The sequence below is a fragment of the Tauraco erythrolophus genome, chromosome 18 (assembly GCF_009769465.1).
Source record: "Tauraco erythrolophus isolate bTauEry1 chromosome 18, bTauEry1.pri, whole genome shotgun sequence".
NCBI classification, from domain to species: Eukaryota; Metazoa; Chordata; class Aves; order Musophagiformes; family Musophagidae; genus Tauraco; species Tauraco erythrolophus.
Window position 1 is genome coordinate 829,611 of NC_141482.1, and position 16,307 is coordinate 845,917.

General features: G+C 46.1%; 1 protein-coding gene across 2 annotated transcripts in view; it reads right to left on the reverse strand.

Moving 5' to 3' along the window:
- The window catches only part of NDRG3 (NDRG family member 3), a 65,594-nt gene that overhangs the window by 22,935 nt on the left and 26,352 nt on the right, over positions 1-16,307 (reverse strand). For both annotated transcript variants that reach the window (XM_086622681.1, XM_086622682.1), the window contains exons 2-3: positions 12,855-12,960; positions 8,161-8,196 (exon numbers count right to left, since the gene is read on the reverse strand). In XM_086622681.1, the coding sequence (XP_086478807.1) occupies positions 8,161-8,196; positions 12,855-12,911 (93 nt within the window). In that variant the 5' untranslated portion in view covers positions 12,912-12,960. The remainder of the gene's footprint in view (positions 1-8,160; positions 8,197-12,854; positions 12,961-16,307) is intronic.

The following is a 16,307-nucleotide window of genomic DNA, read 5'->3' on the forward strand; positions in this document are numbered from 1 at the left end:
CACAAAGTGTTATATCAATCAGGAAACTTACGCAAGTAAAAGAATTTACTTGATTTAATAAAAAGAGGAAACTGATGGAGGGAATATAGGAAAAGACATAAAATCACATAAGACTATATATTAGTTATTGTTTAGATATTAAATACTAACTGCTACATTAACTGTTGCTGTGAAATGTTAGAAGTTTTGAAATACTAACTACCCAAGGAGGAGGCTGGTGAGAGAGATAAAACAAATGCCAGCAAGGTTGTAACTCATGACCCACACATCTGTAGGGAGGAAGGGAGACAAAAACTAGCCCATGTGGGCAAGATAAGGACTAACAAGAACTAACATTTGTCTTCAGACAGTGACAGGAAGGAGACTACCAGATGTCCACTCAAGGACAGGCCAGGCTGGAACCAGTTTGGCTCTGCCAGCTCAGCCAAATCGGGAATTTTAGGGAAGACGTGAAAAGTACACAGTGAGGAAGACCTCCGGCCTTCATCCTGAAGACCCCTGCCCATGATCACCAGGAGGCGTGTCAAGGAAGAGCCTGAGGTGGATCCTAAGGCGGGGACTATGGAAATGATTTCCTGGGCGAGACTGACCTTTGAGGGGGGGGCTATGAGTGTGTTTGTATAAATACAAGAAAAACTGCCACGGCGGGTGTGCGTCTTGGTGGAGCAGAGACTCCCGGCGCACCCAGCGCTGCTGGCTTGCTTTTATTCGCCTAATAAATTGTAAACTTTAATTGGAGTTCTGTTTGGGACTCACTCATTTATCACATCTGTATGAGTAGAGGGCTAGAAACATCCCAAAAAATCATTCGGCTTAAGGACACTCAGGTCTTGGTTCACCTAAGGCAAAGAAAACTGCCACTGCTGCTTTGCTGTGAGGTGGAGGAGATGCAGATTACTCAGGTCAGGTTTTCCCCTTTTTCAGTGATACTGTACCTACAGCTACTACTTTCTTTATATCGTCTTGGCAAAGGTGGAAAACAACCGCAGGATGCTCCTCGGGCAACCTACCACAGCTATTAACCACGGAGAGATTAGAGATTCCATCGTCTTGCTCTCTGCAATAGTTGCCCTCAAATTTCCACACACTACTAATGCAACAACACTATGCCTGTAAGCTAAGAAAAAAATATTGTAAGACTGTAAAACATCACCATCTGGTAACTCTTACCATTGCAGTACCACAGACCTTAATGCAGTTGGTAGGTAAGTGCTCACCACCTCCTCTCTGTGCAGAATTATTTTGGAAATAGTAGAGCTGAAGGAGACGGCTGTGTGGGAAGCAAGTCTAAATCGGATTTAAAGCAACATCTTGAACTAAATTATTCACTTCCATACAGAGCAGAAATTTATTAATAGAAAACACAATATGATCTATGCAAGCAGGCAATGGTTTCTAGTACTTTGTGTAATTGGATTAAGTCTTAAATTAGAGCAATGCTGGGTGAGAACCAAGAGCAGCAGAAGAATGAGGTATGTAAGCTGCTGACACAAATACAAAAGCAGAGGAGGTAAAGGTGCTGCTGGGCTACCCCCAACCTACTGTTTTGTGTACAAACAGGGATTTTCCTGTCCCTGTTCCAAAGGGCATGATGCTGAAGGGCAGACCTTGTGCCTGTCTGTAACCCTTTCTAATGCTCTGTGTCGGCCAGGGAGAAACGGCAAGTCACCTCCCAAACACAGATCCTGCTAGAGAACAGATCCTGGCTCTGCAGTCAAGCAGGAGCAGAGCTGACAGGCTGGGTTTGTGCTCCGGAATCGGAGATCACCAACGCCCACAACACACAATATAGAGACTGCTGAGCAATTAACGACAGCACCTACATGTCGGAGAAGGAGCAAGATGTACTTCTCCATCTCCTGCCCTGCCCATGTGCTACAAGAAGCAGTTAAAGCCACGCTTTCTTGCACGCCAGTCAAGCATCCAATGTCACGAGCGAGGCACCCAGCGCAGACGTAGGAACACATGGTGCTTCTTACTCCTGCTCCGAGGGTAAATCCCGCCCCCTTCCCCAGCTAATGCAGGAAATTGGACCTGCCTAGATCTATAATAGTTCAGGGTGAATTAAACCACTTGCAGATCAGCTCTCATCTGCACAAGCCTGGCAGGAGGTTGGTTTTTTCCAGCACTCTGCACCACTATTTTGAGTCAGCAGAGTATCAGGTTGCAGCCTTCCCCGCTGCAAACAGAACAGGTTGATGCCTCCAGCACTCTCCCAGCCCCTGGACAGTGGACTCGGGGTGCCCAACCTGCAGACACACAGGCTTTGTAAACCTGAATCCTACACAAGGAAGATTTGAATGTGCCAATACACACACAAGTCTAAAAATGTTTTGTGTGACTGTTAGACCCCAGATCATCTTAAACCCTAAAGGCAACCTGGAAAATAAGCCTGGGCTCATGTTTCCAGCCAAGGGCAGCCCACCTGCTGACACGATGTGCCAAACTGCATTTCGGTATCTTGCTGAAGACCATAAACATCTTAAAATCTCCTGAAGAAGAGAAAGCAGGGCCGTGTTGTGTGTGTCTCCAAACCTTCACCATCCCTGGGAACTGGAACTGAGTGTAACTGCATTGAGTTGTAACGATTATTGCAATTACTCAACTATTCTGAAACACCATTAATGGGTGTTGCATAAGGCATAGAAACACATCAGTCACTGCTAGTGGAACGGCACCATTCATTTTTCTGAAGGCAGGAAGGAGGCAAATCCCTTTCTCAACCTAAATTGCATACATTTGCTTTGCTGTAAGAACTCACTGACGAGAACAAAAAAACACAGGAACTTCAAATAGCACATCTGCATAATCAGTCTCTTTAGCACACTGTTGTCACAAGCATACAGAAAGAAAAAGTAATGTTTAAGTTACTTAATCCCATGGGAGGATTGTGCTCATGCATTTAAAAATAAAAAACATGTTTCAGTCCAAGTACAGCTAGCAAAAGCTTTCCAGAACTCAACACTACAGTTTTACAGAAAATAGAGCTTTTAGACGGAAAACCAGTGATGGGAAGACTCAGAGAAAGAGCTTCTCTAGAAATAAGAATAATAATAAAAAATTTTCAAAATAAAATTCCATTTTAATCACTTTCAGCTTCACAGTATTTGTTGCTGTGATGTCAGCAGAAGTCAAAACTAGTACTTTAGTGATGACACCAGTTTTAATAAGATCAGGGGCAGCTCCTAATGTAGTAAGCATTAAAACAAACTTGCTTTCTAGATTAAAACAGTTTCTGTGTTGTAATTAATTTCACCCTAGCACTTTGAACAAGAGAACAAAAAGAACTCATTATACAAATCAGAAGAACAACGGTCCTCAATACCCCAGACAAACGTTTCATTGCTGGCGAGAACAGCTCCCCTGTTATCCACACAGAGGAAGCAAACCCTCGGCACAGCGCTAACATCTCATGTTATTTCATTACAACAAACAGAAGATGCTTTAAAACATCTTGTATTCCACACCACTGTGTAGCGATCACAAGCTGGCTTTAACGATTTCTTTAAAAAATGAACACAGTTTTGATTCAACATCTATGACACCAGCAAATGCACATGATGGCCCATTTCCTCTCCACAGCAGAACACCATCTCCTGCTGCACAGCAAGCAAAAATAAAGCAAAGAGGTCGGGCAAGGGTAAACAAACTTTTAAAGATACAGATTGAAAAGCTTCAAACAAACGTGCTTGTGGAAGAACTTCTCCAACATGGAGTAAGTAAAAACATAAGCTTACTGAAAAGTTATACTTTCAGCAGAAAAAAGTGGCAAGAAATTCCTCATTGAGGTCTGTTGTTAACTCTCCAAACGTTTTGCTGTGTTTTACTCCGGGCACAGGCAGCCCCGAGTAACTCTACATTTCCAATTAATTTCAGCAATGCATAGCAAGTTGTTGTACAGGGAAACTTTAATTTCTTTTCTCTATGGGTTTATGCACGTCTTGTCTTCTCCGTTTCAGCTAACTCTGCATGTCCTGGACACCACTTATTCCCACCTCTTCCATATCTTGTGAGCTTTCTGCGAATACTCTGCCAAATCCCAGACCCATCTCCACATCCCGGGTCCTCTTCTGCATGGTGTGTGCTGGAGAGCAAAACACTTTTCTCCCTTCACATGGGTGGGAGGCAGCAGAGGAGAAGTACTAGCTACAGATCAGATCAAATGCTAGCTTGTATCAGAGAGAAAGATAACCCAGATTTATTTAGATAGGTTTAGAAACGTATCAGCACATTCTTCCACTGGTATTTAAAGCAGTGGAAAACGACAGAGATTTAGGCTAACACAGAACACCTACTTCTCCAAGCTGCCGAAGAGGGTCTGCAGATAATAATCAAAGCACAAGCACAGCTCTATTAACTGTGTAGGTCACCACACCATCTGTCCATCAGCAACCCAGACCGTTTAATCCACCATCTGCCCGTGAACATTAGAAGAAGCCAAGCCTACATTTCATTAGGATCATATAGCTTTCAAGTAAAATGTAGGTCTCAGATTTAGGTTAATACATTTTATTTCTGAGAACAACCTAGATTCATATTGATAAAGACCCCTAAGCCACCACGCTAGCTCTCCTTTTTATCTGCATCACAAACGGTTACCAGATTACGCGGCGGTTGTTTCAGCTGATGCCCAGGCAATCTGTTATTTGTCAGGGTTAACTGCGGTTGCTCGTAGAACAGGTTAAGAAAACCAGCACGCCTCTATCTGAAAGTCAGCTGCATCAGAAAAGCCAAAAGCTTCTTCATATTACATTAATGCAGAGTAACAAACTTCAGAAGCAAGAGTGCTTGCTCTGTTGACTTTGCCCAGATCTGATGCTGGCAAGTTATCCAAAACTAAAACCAAACACACTGGGAAATCGATAGAAATCCACAACGGCATCACCCATTTTCCCCAAAGGAAGGAAAGATCTTACAAACTTTAAATACGCACGTTACCTTGACAAGTAACAAGTGCCAAAGCTTTACAGAAAACAGCGTGCTGAACCTGTGTGCCTGGCACTGCTCAACTCAGAGTCAGTGATGCTGCTAACTACACGCTCGTGGGCTGGGATTAAACAAAACACTTCTCCCAGCCATAAGCATGGATCGACTGCAGAACACATTTTGAAGCTCCAGCTTCCAGTCTGAAGGAGGTCTAGAGGCACCACAGGGCGAGCAAATGCTGAGGCTGGCTGTGTTACTGCTCCGGCTGTATCCAAGGCAGAGCTCTGCAGGGGCATCGGTCAGGCCGGCAAGAAGCTGCGATGGACTTACAGCAAATTGAAGGCACAGAAATAACACAGGACATGCTCCAGTATGTCAATGCCTTGTACTGGCGAGCTCAAACTGGACCTGCACTGTCAACAGGGTTGCCACCAGCACTGTCAACAGGGTTGCCACCAGCACTGACAGAGGGCATCCCCTTCCCTCGCCCTGCTGGCTGCAGCCTCGCACGCACAGCCCAGGATGTGGTTGGCCTCATGCAAAGCCACAGCTTTATCTGCATTTAAAACAGCTTTTTTCAGACTGTCAGAAAAATAAAAAAGTCTGACATGCAGGTCTTGCATCATTGATGCCATACTCTCATACTGCAAACACAACACTGTACAAGATAATATAATCCATCCCAAAACCCCCTGAATTTTGTCTTAAAACCCACCAGGTCCCTTGTAGATCTTACTGCTATTGAAGGTGATTGAGAACTTCACCGCACTGTAACTGGAAACCATCTTCCAGTTATCAGCCTTCATGAATTTGGGGCCAGTTTGTGCCTGTTCTTGTAAAATTGAGATCCTCCCCAGGGCTATTCCTCCTTGTGAAATTCTGGACAAATTAAACCTCCAGCTCAGTCTAAGTGCTTCTAAGTCTCTCCTTACACAACAGATCTCCCTTGCCCTGAAAGCCCTAGCCAGCTTCTTCACCTCGAACTCCCCCTTCTCAAACACTGGTAAGTAAAGACACACAATGTCACGGAGGCCTGAGCGCGGCAGCTGGATGTGCTCTGCCGGATTAAAAAGCAGCAGTAATTTTTCACAGGAGAACAGAGGAGCTCAACCTCCAAGTTTAAGTACTGCTCCTAGTATTTAGCAACTGAGGCAGCAAATCCAAGGACTCAACGCACCATCTATCCTCTGACAGACTTCAAACAGAGACTTGGGGTGCTTACCAGGTAGGACAGAGGGACAAGCTGAAACCGCACCTTCTAGGGAGAGATGCTGTAGGAAGGTGAGGCTGGGACAACATTTACAGTCACAAGAGACACTGTGTTAACTTCTTGCTAAAAAAAACCCCAAACTCTAAATGAATTACCAAGGGGGCTGCCGGAAGGAACATCTTGTCTCCTGCCCAACTGTTGCCATGGCCACCAGCTCAGGGCTGATATAAATCAAAGCACAGAGAAGCAACAAGCATGTCCTTCCCTGGCCCAGCGCTCCCGAAAGCCCCTCTCCTTGGCTGTGGGGCTGCTCAGTAGCTCTTCCCGCAGCTCAGCCCCGGGGCAGACAGGGAGCCAAGACGACAACGGTACCGGGACAAGCCGAGCGCACACGAGTCGGTGGTTGCAGCCCTGCTCCTTTGTGGCTCAGGAGCTTTGGATCACAGCTTTGGATCTGCAGTGTTCTTCGAAGAAGGGCGCAAAGAGGCTTTGCTTGTAGAAGGAAAGCATACAGCAAAAAGGCAGCAGCGACGCACAGCTCTGCCACAGGGACTCCTTCATACCTTCCCACTCCATTTCGGCTCCGAAGACCGTACCTGCTCACAGACAGGCACAGCACAGGCAAATCCAGAGCTCTGTTGGGCCAGAAGTGAAGTGCTTGCAGTGAAGGCTAATGTGCTCAGGCACTGCATTTATATTTGTTCCAGTCCTGGCAGACAGGTCCCCACAGGCAGTGCCCGTATGCCTTAACGCTCCTACCCAAAAGCACTGTACCTCGTTTTACCCATTCCCTATCCAACACAGGAGCACACTGTACCTCTGGGAGACACGGAGAAGATGCAGAAAGGCAGACGGAGACAAGACAGTACAGGAAAGTGTTTTAAACACGTTATCTACCTTTATTAACAGAAAAATCATTGCCTAACACTGTTGCCACTTCTAAGACTAGACACTAAAGTTATAATGTGCTAAGATTAGTAATTTTTATACTTACAGGCTTTAAGATAACACTAAAACTCAGAATGAATCAAGCTAAATCAGTACAGTGACACGTGCCTGCCCAGGTGGGATGTACTTTCAGTGTCCGTTCTTGAGAGAGAGAAAAAATACAAACTATCTTCTCAGGGCTGTATTTATTACATTCCTGCTTTGCGGAGGCTTGCAGAAGGTTTTTTTGGAATCATCTCCATCAACAGACTTTTATTAAAAGCTGTGAGGTGATGTTGACAGCTCTACCCCCTAGCCATGCCACTGGTGCGGTACCGCAGCGAGAGCCTGTCCCGCGCTGAGCAGAACACCACAGACACAGCGGCCTCCCGCAGCTGAAGAGAAAGAAAAGTCGCTGGCTGCTTATCAACACGCTGAGTGGGAAGTCAGCAAGGTAATCCAGCACGGTAAAGGAGCCAGTGCTCCACAAAACACACCAGTAATTCAGTGCTGTGTTCCGCCTAACAAAGAACGTGTCCTGTCTTGGATGCTTGTGGTGCAACTGCTCCTCTAAAAGGATTATTCCTATAGCAACCAGAGCCATCAGGCTCTTCTCTGCACTACTCTGTCAGGTGAATAACCTCCCAGAAAATGACCACAGCTTTGTCATGACCCAGGCCCAGCAAAGCAGGGGTGCTGTATCTGGGGCAGCTCAGTGACTTCCATCTCCTCTCAACACAAACAGACAGTGCATGGAGGCTCCTCCTTTCCTCATCAGTGAACCAGATGGGCTGTGACAGAGCTGCAGCTCTTCAGCATATCGCATGTCTCCAAGAAACTGCTTTCCAGACCACCAGTTATCCTGCAAGACATTGTAAAGCCTTGGCAGAGCAGCCCAGGTCTGCACTTCGGAGCACAGAGCAACGTACACGAAAGGGTGAGGGGCAATTTCTGCCAACTGGACACAGACAAGTTCTTACAGATTAAGCCTTAACAGGAGTTAAGAAACAGAGCTTTTTCATCTCTCTCTCTCTCAGCATTACTGACAGGCCATGGGGAGTCTGCCCACAGATCCTTTTCTCCTACATGTGTCTTACCTGGCAGTCGAAGTCCTGGAAGTTGCGAGCTGCATTCTGTTAACAAAAATCAGAAAAAAAGAAAAGTTCAGCACAGTACCCCCAAACACCTCATAAAAGCTCCCCTCAGAGAACTCTGCTTCAGCAGTCTAGCCTGGCTGCAGTCAGGACAGCAGCAAAATGCGAGACCCGTGCAAGAAAACTCTAGGCAAGTTCTACCCATTGTTACACAGCAAGTTTGCTGGGAGCTGTCCCAGGGCTGTCAACGAAGGAGAGGACCTGTGGACACAGCTGAGAGTGGAGAGCATTCGAGCAGCGATGGATGCATATAGGAAGGACCCTGACCAAAGTCAGGCTGGTTATGGGGTTGGGATTTGTCTGATTCTGGTGCTCATTATCAATTTGAATGCAAAACTCTTGAAAGGACTACCACGAGGATCTCACGTAACAAGAGCAAGAAAGCAAGCTGCGCAGCCAGGTACTCTGCAGCAACTGCTGTGTGCGTGGTATCATTCCACAGCGATCGCAGAGACCTGTAAGCTGCTGAAATCAGAGTGCATGGGAACTGGGCTCAGTAATTCCCAGCTGACCTCTCCCAGTGGGTGACACCACGCACACAGATGAGCACAGTAAGCACAGCACACATTCAGTGTACTGCTGTAACTTGGCCGTGTACCCACGTGCTTTGTAAACTGTCTCTGACCACGGAGCAGGTTACGCTACTGAGCGCAGTCAAACGCTGCAGAAGGTTGAGCATTTGAGACAGCATCCTAGCTGATGTGTTTTAGGCACAGCACCTGCATGCTAAAATTACAACTAGGACCATATACGCACAACAGAAACACCTCAAAAGCTTCTTCTGGCTGAGCATCCTAACTCCTCTTTGTGTGTAAACAAATGGCCCCGTTTTCCTCCCCCCAAAAGCTTTGCCACATTAGCAAGAACACAGGTTGCTACCGATGTTCTTCAGTCTGAGATGTTTAAGTTGAGATATGTGCAAATCCGTTTTAAGAATCCCCCTGGTGTTAAGTATTGAACTGTGTCAATGTTTTGAACATGATGTGGCACAAAGCAACAAATCCTCAGCATGGGGCAAAAGGAAACAAAAAGCAGTCCCCTCTTATTTCCGTTTGAGATCCTGTAGCTGAGATTTCTGACAACTGTCTAGGCCTCTTTCCCTGCTCTGTTCAATACAGACAGTAGAGCCTTCTCCTCTACCAGGTCGCTAAGAAGGTAAATTCAGTCATCCAATGCCACAGTGATTAAGAACTATAAAAAAAGCCTCTGAAAGAAATGAGAAACTTCTGTACTCAGCACAGGACTTGGATCGTACATGGTAAGTAAAGAAAAGGCTGATCTGAATCTGGACTGAGAAAAGCAAGATTCCCTGGGCAGGGCGTGGGGAGGAAACGACACAAAGCGAGGAACGACAGTCTGCAACTGTGCTGCCCGCTGTCAGGGTATACCAAGCTGCACAAGGAGCCTTAGTGCTGACATGTCCTGACTCCTGGATACTTGACTTTAACCCACTGAAATCTGACTTTAAACCATTCATCTAGTCCTTGTCTTAACTTAAGAAAGTCTAAGATTAAGGCATGTTTTTCAGTGCTCTGAAGGTGTGATGGCTGCATCTCCAAGGTGAAGAGCCAGCTGAAATCACCCAATCCAGCCTAAGGGCTCTCCATTCCGCCTCCTGAATTAAGCTGTTGCATTTCAGTAACTTTTCACTGAATTATATTAATAGGAGTCAAAGATGCCAGAATATGGACCAGTCAGAATAATAAAGTGTCACTGGGATAAGTTTTCCAGTCAGGTTACAGGCGGTCTCTTTCAACTAAATGGGAACGTTTGAAGTTGATTTTCCTTTCCAGTATAATGTCACTGCATTTTAGTGAGCCTGAATGAGGTGAACATATATAATCTAATGTGTTTTACTTCCCTGCACTTGCTATTAGGCTTAAATTACACACAAACATAAAAGTGTTTGTATTCTTTAAAAGTCATGCTTGTAATTTTCTGCTGGCTTGGATTTGAGGCAAAATAAAGCCAGGACTCAGTGGTCCCCAGTGGCATTTCCTACAATTCAGACAAGTGAATAAGGTATGACCCATTTCCATTTCCCAGGCAATTACACTGGTTTTAGAGTTTGAGTATTAAGACACTAGAGCTCCTTTTCATTCACCTTGATATCTGAAGAGTTCATGAGCACTCATCTATTAGCCCCTTAAGAGTTTTACTGTACTATTTCTGGCCATTAATCCATGCTGGCTCAAACTCCCACATCTAAAGCAGGTTGGTCAGTAAAAATCTTAGTGAACTGTCAGCTTGATACTTTTTGGACTCTGATACACTGCACAAAACAGCACGTTACGGCAGCACACCCATATGCTCCATAAACTAAGCCTAAAAAGCAGACGTGTGTTATTTCAAGCTTGAAAGCATTAATAAAGGCCAGACCTCAGAGATGGTAGCTCCCCAAGGCATTTCTTTTGTTAAAATGTAAAAAGAAGAGCCACGGCACACTTCTCTTCCCATGCAGCGCTGAGGACCATGTATTTTTTCCTACTGAGATAGCAGATACTTCCTGTAACTTCAAAAGTGAGCCCAGGAAACCAAGTATCACTTTGTGTGTGCCCTGTCTGCTGGTGAACACCACTGGCCTGTTCAGGCAAGCACTCTATTACACCAGAGCCGGCCCAGCTATTAGCCAAGAGAAGTGGCTGCGCAGATGACACCACAGCAGGGACCTGATGGGACTGATCAATACTCGACAGACAGACTGAAAACTTATGAAGTGAAAACCACTTTGGTTTGGCATGCTTCAATACCTCCTGCTTAGGTCAGCTCTCTGAAGCAAGAGAAATCTACCCGCCTGAACTCAAACATGGAAAATCCTAGGAGAATCCTGAGCAAGAGCTGGGCACTACATTTAGGAAGTTTGTCTTCTGTAAACGTTTCTCTCCCGTTTTGAAGTCATGAACTGTTTTTGAGGCCTTTCTGTAATTTTATCTGCTGTTCTACACTGATTTTGTTCTTCCAAGGCTCACGCTCCCTGGAAACATTTTCAAAAGTTATGTTTAAGCTGTGGTGGAAGCTTACTAGTCAGCACTTGTCCTGGTTTTAGCTGGGACAGAGTTAGCTCTTCTTTTTAGCAGCTAGAAGAGCTCCGTGTTTTGGTTTTACTCAGAGGCTCGCTCTGAGAAGAATGCTGATAGCAAGTTGATGTTTGTAGTTGGCACTGAGGTCTCAAGGACTTTTCAGCTGCCGTGTTCTTGCCAGTGTGCAGGAGCACAACAGGAAAAGGGGGGAGCACAGCTGGGACAGGGGCTCCACGACTCTCCTTACGATTTGTACTTGAACTTAGGATTGAGGCCAAACTGGCCAATTAGTATTCCATATCATGCAGCGTCATGCCCAGTATAAAAGTGAGGGGCAGCTGGACAGAAGGGCTTTTGCCCTTCTGGGACTCTCACTTTCGGACTCTCGGGGTGTTTTCTCTCTCTCTCGCTCTCTGTCTCGGGGCCTCCCGTTCATCCGGGATTGCCGTATCAGGATTTATCTGTTTCGGGATTGCAGCTTGAGACGGGCCTCGGTCAAGGGGTGGTGAGCAATCACACCGTACATGGCTCGTTTGCATATGTTTATCCTTGCACATATCCGTACATATATATATTGGTAGCGGTAGTAGTAAATTGTTCTTATCTCAACCCACGGGTCTCTTTTCTTTTTCTTCTTTGATTCTCTCCCTCATCCCTGGGGATGGGGGAGTGAGAGACTGTGTAGGGTTTGGTTGCCGGAGTGGCCTAACCCATGACAGCACTACACTGTAAGAACAGGCAGCTGGACTGCAGATTTCAGCTGCATTTTTAGATTTTACCAATATTAAACAGATATGCAGAAATGAGCAAAAACTAAGCAGCAAAGAGTAAAACAGAGAATTGCAGAGATTTCACCCATTTTGGGTGGGAGTCTGCATTACGCAGTGCAGCCTTCCGCAAGCACGCAGTGAGCAAAGTACCCTATCCCTCTGGCAGCACAAGCTAGTTCTTGGTATCAGCCATTAAACAGCAAAGCCCTGGGAACTGCTTCACGTACCATCAAACTTGGCTGTTAGGTATGGAAAGTGACCAAGCCGCATTGCTCATAAGCCCAATTTGTAGATGCCAGATTCTTGACCTTGTTTGGATAGCCCATAATGACTTAGGCACTCAGAGCAACAGTTCGTGGCACAACTGTTTGTGGGCTTTCCTGAAGTCCAGATGGCTTTTCTCCAGCCAACAGAAGACAGAGTGAAAGCCTTAAACAGCTGCTGCAATACAATGATTTTCCAAAGTTTCAGTATTGCAGGAATCTGGACTGCTCTAACTAGGGTCTGCAGATATTAAAAGGAAATGGCTCTCCATTACTAAACCCAGGGAGACAGCATTGTTTTGAACGTCAAAACACAAAAGGATAATTTAAGACAAAAGATTTTAAACAAAAAAGTAAAAAAAAAGATCCTCTGTCTCCCATGTGCAAATGCAGTATTGGCTACATGTCTTTCCCTGAGACTTCGGAAGAGTATGTGGTGGTGGATTATGGAGTGGGGAAGCATGTACTGTTTTTCAGTACTTAAGGTACTTCAGGTTGTAAACAGATCCTGGCAATCAGGGCTCCTTGCAGACATAAAGACAGCCAGAGTACACCTGCGAGAGCAAAGGAGCAGCTGTCATTACCTTGTCATTCAGGAGAGGTTTGATCTCTGTCAGCTGAACATCCTGCAGTTCATCCATGGTGCCGTAAGTGGAGCCAGTCAACCCTCAGAGCAGCAAACGGGCGATTCTGAAAAAGACACAGAAACAGTATTACGAGAGATGCTTTACGATCCTTTGTTGTACAGGCTCAAACTGAAGCCTGAAAGGAGCCGGTTCTGGGTGCAACAGGAAGTACCTGTAACCGTAGAACACAAACAGCTGTGTGTGCACCGGGTGGGTCACTTATGTTACTCCTTACCCTGCACGTTGCCTTGCCCATTGAAAGCTGTCCCTGAAAGCTCAGACCTTCCGACTCAGAAAGTCGGGATTCACCTCCACACATTGCTGGTTCTTCAGCCATAGCCTGCCTGGAAACGAACTGGCAGTGACTGGATCAGCAGAGTGAAAACCCGTGTTCAAGACGTGGGAACACTGACATCCCCCTGCCACGCCTGACACACCTCAACCACAGCATCCAGCCACTAAAGACAAGGCTGTGCCTGCCACCCAGGAGACACGTGGCCAACACTGTTTGCACACGGGAGACAGAGGTGTGGAGATCCAGGTACCTTGTTGGCAGAACATAATGCAGTCCAGAACCCAAGGCAGCCCTTGTTCTATGAGGCAGGACATAAAAACGGCCCCAGATAGTTCTAGCCCAGCTGAACACGTAGGGGGAACGCTTAACTGTGAAGCCCAGGCAATCGTTCTCCATCAGGTGGTGCAGAGTCATCAAAGGACAGAAAAAAATGTCATCAACAGTGTATGAGGTAGCCGTATGTCTACGGAAGATCACTGCTGCCACAGAGTCAGGGAAGAAATCTTCCAGTATGAATACGACAACGAGGGTGGAGGAAAAATATGGCAGAGTTTACCAGGGATTTAATTTTTGTTACAGAGGCTCTACCTGTGTTTCTAGACAGGAGAATCTCTAGAGCGGGCAGTTGCAGCAATACCCAGAGGGCTCTGGCAACAGGAGATGATCATGCCTGATGGTGCAGACTATTTGGTTGTTCAGGAGAACTACAAGTATTACTGTAGATCAACTATAAGAAGCCACGGACATAAGCAGGGACAGGAACAGGCATGGGGTGGGCTTCCTGGGCGTTAGCTGAGCGTGCTAGAAAAAGACTCCCAAATACTGTCACAAATCAAATTCTTTGTCCAAGATAATATTCTGCTGCTCACCATGGAAGAAAAAAGTGGAAAGAGAGTACTGCAATTGTGCTTCTCCAGCCACCTTCATTCCACACGTACAGGCTCTGCCCCGGAAGGAGGGGTTCCCCTCGCCCCAAACGCTGTGCGAAGCCATGCGTTCTGGTCATGCCTCTGTGCCAGGACTAACATCAGCGTGGCTGAACAGCCTGGCACAAAACAAATCATAACGTCTCTTTCCTCGGAAAACCAGCCATAGCGACTCGGTTCTCCTTTGCTTTGGAAAACTTGAAATTAATCTTCCTTTTTCAGATTTCCTTATGGTGAAACACATCAGTTGTGAGAGCTCCAAGAAACCAGCTAATTTACAGTTAATTACATCCGCCTTACCCCACGATGAACTTTTATTCAGAAGAGCAGTTAGAGTCATTATATCATGCACTGTAAGCTAGTTACTGTAATTCTAATAAGGCATTACGGAGACCAAACAATATTTTTTACTAAAGAATTACAACTTCTGTATACACTGGGACTGATTAAGAGCTCAGTGACTACCAGGTTCTCTCCAAAACAGCATCCCACAAGGTTACAGACACCAAAGGAGTTTCAAACAAACCTCACAAAGCTCAGCTGCAGCAGGTGACAGACAGTACTAGAACAACAGCCACCTTATTATCTGCAGAGCTTACTCCTCTCTCATGCTCCTTGGAAAAGACACCCACTGCACCTGATGGCAGGCAAGAAGGTGATGCTTATTCTTGGGGTCACCCAAGAGACCAAGAAGTTGTTCACTCTACCCAAAGGGACTAAAAAACCTGCACACACCAGCCACCCTTCTCCGTGGGTTTTTATACACAAGGGAGTGGTAAGTGACACTTGTGTTGTGGTTCATGAGTCTCAGGCTCACACTGGGCATTTTTGTCTAAACCAGAGCCTGCAGTGAAGCAGGACATCTAACAATCGCTCTCTACTGAGCTTTGCCTGACCAACTTGGAGCACCAACTGCTCTCAGTCACATCGCTAAAGCTTTGCAGATAATCCCTCTCAGTTTCCCCTTGGTTATACAAAGAGCAACAAGTCCCAGAGAGCCCCGGGATGAATCCTGCACAAACCCGCCTGGGGACATGGTTTGCTGCTGATACAAGCAGGCCAGTCCGTGAAGTGTGTGAAGTCTAGAGAGAGGGAGACGGACGTGCTTCGTAAATCCCATGCACTACTTTGTTAATCATCTGCTATATGAGAATAACGAAAAACTAAGCAGGTGTTCAAAGCAAGGATTATCAAATGCATTTATCTCATCAACCTCGATTTCATACTGGGTCTCTAGATACAACTACGGTATACACAATAAAAAATGTCACTCTGAAATTAATCTGATTTTTATCTTCCTGGTCGACTACTGCTCCAAATACTGTTTCAGGGGAAGGGGGGTCTCTAGGGTCTAAGGCAATAAACTGCTGCACTACACCTGCACCACGTGTTGCTCCTTTGTTAGAGGAAGCTGGGCAGCAACAGGAAAGGCTACTGTTTTGCATGCTGGGCTCAGAATTAGATGAAACTTCCTCAAGAGAGAAGAGACCACCTTCCTTAACACCAGCTGGGCTCATGTAGCTAGAGAAGATTCTGTAGGACAATACGCAGGAGGAGTAAGAGACAAGTCTTACGAGGAACTGCTGAGGGACCTGGGCTGTTTAGGCTGGAGAAAAGGAGGCTGAGGGGAGACCTTCTCGCTCTCTACAGCTGCCTGAAAGGAGGTTGTAGTGAGGTGGCGGTCGGTCTCTTCTCCCAAGGAAGAAGTGACAGGACGAGAGGAAATGGCCTCAAGTTGTGCTAAGGGAGGTTCAGATTCGATATTTAGAAATACTTCTTCACCGAAAGGGTGGTCAAGCATTGGAACAGGCTGCCCAGGGAAGTGGCTGGGTCACCATTCCTGGAGGTATTAAAAAAGACGTGCAGATGTGGTGCTTAGGGACATGGTTTAGTGGTGGACTTGGCAGTGTTGGGTTAATGGTTGGACTTGATGATCTTCAAGGTCTCTTCCAACCTAAACGATTCTATGATTCCATGTTCTGCAATGAGTCTGCAACGCAGCCTAGGAGGCTCTTTGACCTGGAGCAACCTCTCATCCAGGTTGCAGGAGTGAAAGCTGAACCTCCGAAGGGGCCAGAGGGAACCGAATGCTGAGGTGAGCCAGAAAGCCACTGAAAATTGCTGAACTGAGAACAGAATCAGACAGAAAGATGAAACTTGCACAGCCACAAACGGCCAGATGGTGGATTT